The sequence below is a fragment of the Carya illinoinensis genome, chromosome 14, assembly GCF_018687715.1.
Source record: "Carya illinoinensis cultivar Pawnee chromosome 14, C.illinoinensisPawnee_v1, whole genome shotgun sequence".
NCBI lineage: Eukaryota > Viridiplantae > Streptophyta > Magnoliopsida > Fagales > Juglandaceae > Carya > Carya illinoinensis.
In genome coordinates, this window is record NC_056765.1 from 33,711,169 (window position 1) to 33,719,924 (window position 8,756).

An 8,756-nucleotide genomic window follows, 5' to 3' on the forward strand; every position below is an offset into this window, starting at 1 on the left:
TAAGAGATATAGTTTGCGCTGTATTGTTCTTATTTCACTCATTGAGGAGTGTTTTCTGATAACCTACCCACCATCAGCTTTTGTATCAGAAAAATGGTGTGTATAACCCTTGTGCATGTAGAAAGTATTCTACACGGGGAATAGTTGAATCACCACGTATAAGGTGATTGCAAGTGTAGAGGGTGTTCTACACGGATCCTTTGTAGCGGTGTTGTTCAAAAGTGTAATAGGTTTCTATCTCCACCTGAAGGAGGTTGAATAGTGAATTTGGAAATCCTCAAGGGGTAGCTTGAGGCGAGGACGTAGGCAGTGGGGCCGAACCTCGTTAACATACTGAGTTTGCTTCTCTCTTACCCTTACTCTTTATATTTATTGTTATTTCATATTTTGTTTATATTTTATATTATATATTTGATTTATAATTATTATTTTTTTAATACAACTCAGTTCACCCCCCTCTTGTGTTAGTCATCTGGACAACAAATAGCAATTTAAACTCAAAGCAATAATTAATATTAATAAAACTCTATAAAATAAATTTCATAACTAAATAAATTCAATTAAAATTTGATAATTTAAAATAAAGAACCAATATTAAAATACTTTTTCAATAAAAACACACGTAAAAAGAGAGTATCATAAGAAACGTGAGACTTGAGTGTGCAGATCTGGACCTCGTGGAGAAGTAACAAAGAGGATGATGTGAAGACGAACGTCGATGAAGAACGGGCGCTGACGTGCTAGGGTTTGAGGAGAAGGAGATGAGAGGCAGTAGCAAGTTTTCAGTAATCGGTTTCGACCGATAATAGGGTGTTTAAACCCGTTATTGGGCTTAACCTGTTGAACTCAACTTTGTTCGAGTAGGTCCAAGTCGGTTATTTCGGATGGATCGGGCCATGCATTTTTCTGCACAGGCCTACTATCAACTAATATCATGTCATGAGATGATGAGAAAATGGGTTAGAAATTTTGACAACCCACTTTTGTCATCTTTTTTCATGTGTTTGCATAGTAGCATCTATATCATTTTAAAATGTGGTTGTCCTTGAATCATTTTTTCTTGACTTGTTTAGACGCTTAGAATATCTCATAATTTTTATGATAGCAGGGAAATTATTGTGACTGCTAAGTGTATACATCTCCTTATACTTGTATAACTAAAATAAATAAATCTTTCCAAATCGGAAGAAAACAAATATTATCATATACATATCGGCAATAAGGATGAATCCCTGGTACATTACTGTATGAAAATGAAATTATACCATATGGACTATGGAGTAGCAAAAAATAAAAACTATTATATCAGTCACATAATCAAACATTTAGAAATCTAAATCCCAATTCAGTTTTTTCCCATCAAGACACGGGTAGTAGTTGTAGAGGGTTCTGCATCAAGGAAAAAAACAAAAAAACAAAACTAGAAGCATCATTTTTAGCTCATGTCGATGCTAATCCCTCCAAACAAGAAATATAAGAGTCTATAGAGAGAGCGAGACAATGAAACTATGAAAATGATATCATTTGACAGTTAAAATCTTGATAACAGAAGCATTATCAACCCGGTGCAAAGCCACCACAGAATCTCCATTTTTGCAGAGATCCCGTGCCTTTGCATGTTGAATGGCAAACTCCAGCGCCTCTTCTGTTGTCTCCGCATCAGAAGCCCTAGCAGACCCTGCACTTAAAACTGGAACCAACCCACGGAAAATTAGGCTATGCCTTGCTGGAGCTTCATCACTGCACGACCAGTCAAAGGAATCTGTCTTAATCTCTGGGACAACCACAGACAAGATGGGCATGCCTGGCCTATACTTGGCCACCAGTTTGGCAGTACTGCCACCTCTTGTTAGGACCAATATAACAGCTGCTTTTGCTGAGTTGGCTGTTCTGACAGCGGAAGAAGCCAAGCTCTCTAACGGGCTCATCGGCACTGGCGAGTGTTGCATTAGTCTTTTGAAGACATCTCCATAATCAAGGGTGCCCTCTGCTTCTACACATATTTTGGCCATTGTTCGAACTGCAAGTTCTGGATAAGCTCCAGCAGCTGTTTCACCACTCAGCATCACACAGTCTGTGCCATCAAGAACAGCATTGGCAACATCAGTGGCCTCGGCTCTAGTTGGCCGGGGAGATTTTATCATCGACTCCAACATCTGGGTTGCAGTCACAACAGGTTTTCCTTGGATGTTGCACTTGTAAATCATCACTTTCTGTGCTAGGAATATCTTTTCAATTGGGATTTCCATTCCAAGGTCACCTCGTGCCACCATAAATGCATCTGAATTTGCAAGGATGTCATCAAAATTTGCCACACCTTCTTGGTTTTCAACCTACCAAACAAACGGAATTATCAGAAGGAAGTGGTTGAAACCGACTTTGAAGTACAGACAAGATTTTAATGACTAACAGAGAAACTCTGTGTTTCTAACAATTTCATGTTCCTGATAATTCCAAATATGGTCATTGCATACTGCGTATCAAATTACCCTAACTAGTATAAAAATGGTTAAATCTGACTTCCACCATAAACAGCAGTGGTGAAAACCAAATTGCAAAATCATTCAAAGTCTCCATGAATTTCAACTTACTTTTGACATGAGAAGTATGCTCTTAGCATGATTCCCAAGCAGCTTTCGGACCTCCACAAGGTCTGAACCTTTTCGAACAAAAGATAAAGCAATCATGTCAATTTTATTGGGGATTCCCCAGTGCAAGATGTCCTCCTTGTCTTTCTCTGTTAAGGTAGGGAGATCCACTACCACCCCTGGAAGATTAACATTTTTCCTCTCACCAAGAACAGCAGAGTTTTCACAGCGACATTGAACGAAACCTGATTCTTTGTCACAAGATAAAACCGTAAATGATATAGTGCCATCTGCACAAAGTATCACCATTCCTGGCTTTACATCCACGGCCAACTTCTTGTAGCTCATGCAAATCATATTCTCATCACCCTTTATGCTATAGTCAATAGATATGGTGATTTCTTGACCCTGTTTTAGCTGGATGGGTTTGCTATCTTTGAGAAACCCAGTTCGAATCTCTGGTCCCTGTGACATCAATTATGAATGCACAATTAAGGATCCTCAATTTTTGTATAGTTTTTCTATTAGTAACTTAATCTAGAAAGTTTGAAAGCTTGCCACTAGCAATGGCCATCACAAGATTTAGCTAAAATTATGCAGGACAATGACAATATTCAGAAATGAAAAGATTAAAAAATAGTTCCAAATTTGGCCACTGCCATGGAAACAAAACCCATTCAAAAGCCATACTAAGGCAACTTTAAAACACTGGTGTATCTACTCAGTAGTTTGTTAAGCAGAACATTCCATGCACTTTCCTACACACGTTTTTTACTTGAAAAATCAGGAGTGGAAATGTTTGCCAGAAAGAAGTTCAGAAATGCAAGAAAACATTTGTTTGCTGCCAGTAAATTTCCAAGAACAGGAACCTAACACTGGAAAAAAATAAAAGTAACATCTAGACTAAGACTAAGACCAAAATGACCAAAAAACATAATTGATATCAACTATGATCAAAATAGGTTCATATCACAACTGGAGGATTGAAAACACTACCACCTCACCTGCCATCTCCAAACCTGTCACAGCCATCATTAGCAGTTATACTAAATAGATTTATGTTCACAATACAGGGAGTTTAAATCAAAACCATTCAAGAATCACCAAAAACAAAAAAAAAAATTTAGAAGTCTTAAACAAAAAAGATACGTGATGCTAAAAACAAAACCAAGAACCCAAACCCTAAATTGAATGGTCTTTCAGGCCCTGCATAAGCTCGAGTCCAGTTCTTTTTTTTTTTTTTTGTTTGGCGGACTCATCCATAATGTGGCTAAGGGAAACTGATAGTGTAGTAGCATACAACAAGACATTGCTTGTAGAATTGTGGTCCTAGATCAAGTAATGAATATCAGCAGTCAAGGTGATAACTGATAAAAACTGCCTATCTGCAGGAGGATAAGTAATTCTTATCTTTCTGTTCTCCATCATCTAGGCATTGACTCTTTGAGAACCAAAACCCCAACAGTTATGTCACTGAAATGGACTTCTACAGCTTTTGGATTTCCCAAGTTGAATGTAGATGGTTGCAGTTTGGACCCGAGTGAATGTGGTGGGGGAGGGGTAATCCGAGATACACAAGGGGCTTTGATTGCGGGATTCTCTACTTTTTATGGATGGGAAACAAACACAATGGCTGAGGTTAGAGCTTTGTTAGATGGCATAAGACTATGTATCAAGCTACAACTGGACAGAATTGAAATTGGAACATATTCACAGCTTTTGGTACACTGGTGGAATGGCTAAGTGAAGTTCACTGGGCTGTAGGGGAGGGCTGGGGCAGATCCTCACATTATTAAAGGATCTGGTCTTGTCATTCAAGCACATCTTCAGAGAATTAGCCAAGTTGCTGATCTTCTTGCAAAACAAGGGGAAAAAGGGACCCCGAAGAGTTCTTTACAGCTCCAAAGGAAATTACAGTAATACTAAGAATAGATAAAATAGGTTTGCCAGTGTTACAATGTAAATGATAAATTTTACGTACAGAACATAGACACGATTTTGGTTTAGGCAATCTGATCACAGTTTTGCTATACCAAAAGTGAGAATTTATAAATAAAATAGGGGTTTTAAAAAAAAAAAAGTGTCAAGTGGCGTAAAAGTTTAAAATTAGGCAGGTCGCTATGCAAATGCAAATATATGGTTTTGTTTTTCCGCAACAATTAAAAATTCCAATATTTGTTTGATTCAGAAAACTGAGTCTATATATCCTTCAAAAAATGCAAATAATAGATATACTTGACTTTAGCTTCATCTATTATCACGTTAATGTTGTACCAACCAGCGGTGACAGAATGAGTGTATACTACTATCTGTAAACTGAAAAATGTGGAACAAAGTGGAGAAAATTTTACGTATGAGATAAAAAATAAAAATAAAATAACATTCATAGAATAGAAGAGTAATTAGAAAGAACAAAACCAAACCCATCCGGATAAGATAGAAATTACAGAAAGGTCATTCAAAAGTCCACATGTAAAAAAATATAAAAGAAAAAAACAAACGCATGCCAAAAGTGGACCACAAACAAATAAATTGAAAGCCCAATAGCAAGAAAGCAAGCAAACAAACAAACTATAACAGAAGAACGATGAATTAACAGCACAGCCTTCCCAGATTTCTCGCATCAGATGAAAAAAAGACAAATACAATCTGGAAAAAAGTGACTATCGAGATGCCAAAAAAGTCCAAAACAAATTACATCAGATGCAAAGACAGACACGAGAAGTAAAATATAGTACCTTGGTGTCAAGCATGACGGCACAAAGAATACCGGTGTTTTCCATGGCGGTCCTGAGATTGTCAAGGGTTTCCTGGTGATAGTCGTGAGATCCATGAGAGAAGTTAAAGCGAGCGACGTTCATGCCGGCCCTAAGCAGCTTCTCTATCATTGGTACGGACCTCGATGCCGGTCCTAGAGTGCACACGATCTTCGTCTTTGGTGTCTTCATAATCTCCATTCTTAAGCCTCGAAGCCTTGGAAGACGACGACGGAGATTATGCGTATGATTTTTCCAACCAGAGAAACCAAAGAACGTGGAAGTAACCCAAAAATCGTCAACAACAGGGGACTTTTATTCGCGGGAGATGATACTTGCCCTTGAGTTACTGCTCAACCTTACTATTTTATTTTATTTTTAATGATTATAGGAGTAATTATTAGAGAAATTGTTTGATTTTTCTAAAGATTAAAATATATATATAATTTTTTTTTTTTTTTATATTTGTGGATGTTCTGATCAGCTTGCACACATTTCGACTAATCTCATGAATTCTTGAAATTAGCAGTCAGGTGAATCTCTGATAACTCTAAAGAGATTCGAATTGCTGATTATTAAATAGCAAACTCAATACTTGACCAATTAATTTACACTTAAAGATTTAAAATATTAAAAATATTAAAAAAATATGTTAAGTTATATTGAACCCTAGCACTATCCTTTATTTATTTATTATCCTAGCAATATGCCAATATATATGTAGATAGCAAATGCTACCAAGCTAATTAATTTATACTGTTCAATTTATCTATTTGACGTGATTTATTAAAATAATTAAATATATATATTCAAAATGAAATAGCGTCTGAAATTTTAAAAAGAAAAAATTAAAATTTTAAATTTTATTTATTCTTTTATATTTGTGTCATTGTTCTATTTTAATATAAGAAAAATGATATTTGTAGTCATAAAATGTGTAAATGCCACGTCCTATTTTTAAAAAAAATGAGTAAACATGAAATTCACATAAAGAAATTAATTTTTTAATAATTAATTTTACTCTTTTTTAAAATAAATGCATAGCACTTACGTAATTCATAATTATATCTTACATTATTCTAGATATAAACATATTAAAAATTAAAAAAAAAAATCAAAAATATTGGGACGAACAGGGGAGAGAGATGGGGAACAAGAGTATTAATTAATAAACAATAATTCTAAACGTAAGCCTTACACTTGCACACCATTTAAAGCACATGATTTTCCTTTCTTACCCTTGTATTTAAGCACAAATTTAAAACCTTTTTTTAAATGCAGTGAAGAAGATAAGCTAATTCTTGTAAAGGTGCTGCCAGGTCCTTTCATTGAAAAGAAAGATCCACAATAGTCTATCAAGAAACCTTAAAATCACAAGAGAGAATCAGTTACATGTGAAGTTTGGTTTACATATTCCTTTTTTTCTTAAAAGAAAAGTCTTACCCCATGTGTATGTGTAGCCAAGAATCATGGCCTCTCTATAATTGTGTATTGTTACTATCAAAGCTGCAATGTCAACCAGTCCAATGCCACTAGTTTTATAGCTTAAAATGTTTTGGAAAAAGATAAAGGATTTCAATAAGATCATGTTTGTCTGCCAAGTCCCATTGGGCCATGTGGTTTTGCACACTATTCTAAGCTAACTTATGAGTAACTTGATTTGCATCCCTTCGTACATATTTAATCCCTCAATGTAGAAACAACTTTATCTCCTCGACGAGGTGACCATACGGACTCAAATTTTCTTGAAACTTGGTGACTGCACTTACAACTTGCTGAGCATCCCCTTCAAGTAGTATCACTCTTTTGAATCCCAAGTCTCTTTAAAAAAAAAAAAAAAAAAAAAAGACATGCTGCAAGAGTATAGCTGCAGTGGAATTGGAGCAAAAAAAAGTTGGCCGGTGCCCTCATAGCCAGCTATAACTTCTCCTTGATACTCTCTAACCAAAACACCAATTCCTATCTTCTTATGCTTCTTATCAATTGTTACATCCCAATTTGCTTTATAACAATTCTCTGCAGGTGGCCGGTTGCCATTGATACTGCTAATTTCTAATCACGCCAATATTGCTTCTCAACAAATCACATCCTGCAAACTAGAAATCCTGCAACATATCCTCAGCTTGGTTGACCAATACATTTGGGCCATGAAAGAACCTTCAACATATCCTGCAACATATCCTCAGCTTGGTCTTCCCATTTTCTCAATTTCATATTGGTCAAGTATATCAAAGGGTATCTCAATAAGTTCCATAAAATTCGAGATATAGTCAGTCTTTTTTTTTTTTTTTTTTTATATTGGTCAAGTATATCAAAGGGTATCTCAATAAGTTCCAAATATCTCCAGAAGCTGCACAATTTAGAGAGAATGCACAACATCTTCTTGGGAAGACCACATAGGGCAGAGACTCAATTTTTTGTTTAATTTCTATTTAGATGACTTGATATGACCCAAAAACTATTATAGTAACTCATAATCATTTATTTGGTATGAACTTCATGTTAATTTGCTAGTGACGTAAAAAATAGTTTTTTTAAAAAAAAAAAAACAAAAAACAACAACTCACTCCTACTTGGATGGGATGGACTATGAATAGTAGTGAAGTAATCTCTTAATAGTAGTCAACTTGTTTGAATTGAAATGTTTTATTGGATTTTGTTAAATAAAAGAAAAAAGAGTTGATTAAAATTTTATAAAGTTAAAAAATTATTTGAATATTAATTTATAATATTATTTTTGTTTTGAAGTTTGAAAAAGTTCTATTAATTTTTGTGTCTTGTTTTGAAATTTGTAAAAGTTATAATGATTAAGTAATGATTAGATAAAATGGTTGAAAATTTAAAATTGAAAATTGTTTGTGTTTTAGTAATGTTTGGAAAGGAAATTGTGAGAATTTTTAAGAATTTCTCGTCTCATCTCATTTAATGTACCCAAGCTTAGTTTGGATAGTGAAATGAGATGAGATGATATGTGAATAATAGTGAAATAGTTTGTGAACAATGATGAAATGATTTGAGTTAAGCTGTTTTATAGAGTTTTGAAAAATGCAAGAGAAAAAGTTTAATAAAACTTTTATAAAATTAAAATATTGTTAAAATATTATTTTATAATATTATTTTTATTTTGAGATTTGAAAAAATTGAATTATTTATTGTGTTTTGTTTGAAATTTTGGTAAAGTTGTAATGATTAGATAATGATTAAATAAAAATGTTGAATATTTGAAATTGAAAAATATTTGTGTTTGCAGTGTTTAAGTATTAAGATGGGATAAAATGAGATGAGATGAGATGACAAACTTTTGCTATCCAAACCTGGTCATGCATAAGTAATATGTTCCAAAGGCATTTCAATTTCTGCGGTATTATTGTCCACTAATTATTGTATGTAATCCCCTTTTCCTAATGACTTT

General features: G+C 34.3%; 1 protein-coding gene across 1 annotated transcript; it reads right to left on the reverse strand.

Annotated features, from left to right (window-relative positions):
- Window positions 1-1,281: 1,281 nt before the first annotated feature.
- LOC122294780 (pyruvate kinase, cytosolic isozyme) lies at window positions 1,282-5,693 on the reverse strand. The gene is made up of 3 exons (XM_043103742.1): window positions 5,327-5,693; window positions 2,592-3,053; window positions 1,282-2,333 (listed from the first exon to the last, which is right to left on the reverse strand). Exons 1-3 carry the CDS (start codon window positions 5,543-5,545, stop codon window positions 1,521-1,523), a joined length of 1,494 nt encoding a protein of 497 aa, XP_042959676.1. The 5' UTR covers window positions 5,546-5,693; the 3' UTR covers window positions 1,282-1,520.
- Between the last annotated feature and the right edge of the window lie 3,063 nt (window positions 5,694-8,756).

What these genes read in the sequence shown, in the direction of transcription:
- LOC122294780 (XM_043103742.1), bottom strand. Translation starts at nt 5,545, where the DNA reads ATGGAGATTATGAAGACACCAAAGACGAAGATCGTGTGCACTCTAGGA. An exon ending in CCGTCATGCTTGACACCAAG is followed by an intron (nt 3,054 to 5,326) that starts GTACTATATTTT and finishes TTGATGTCACAG; the next exon opens with GGACCAGAGATTCGAACTGG. An exon ending in GCATACTTCTCATGTCAAAA is followed by an intron (nt 2,334 to 2,591) that starts GTAAGTTGAAAT and finishes TTTGTTTGGTAG; the next exon opens with GTTGAAAACCAAGAAGGTGT.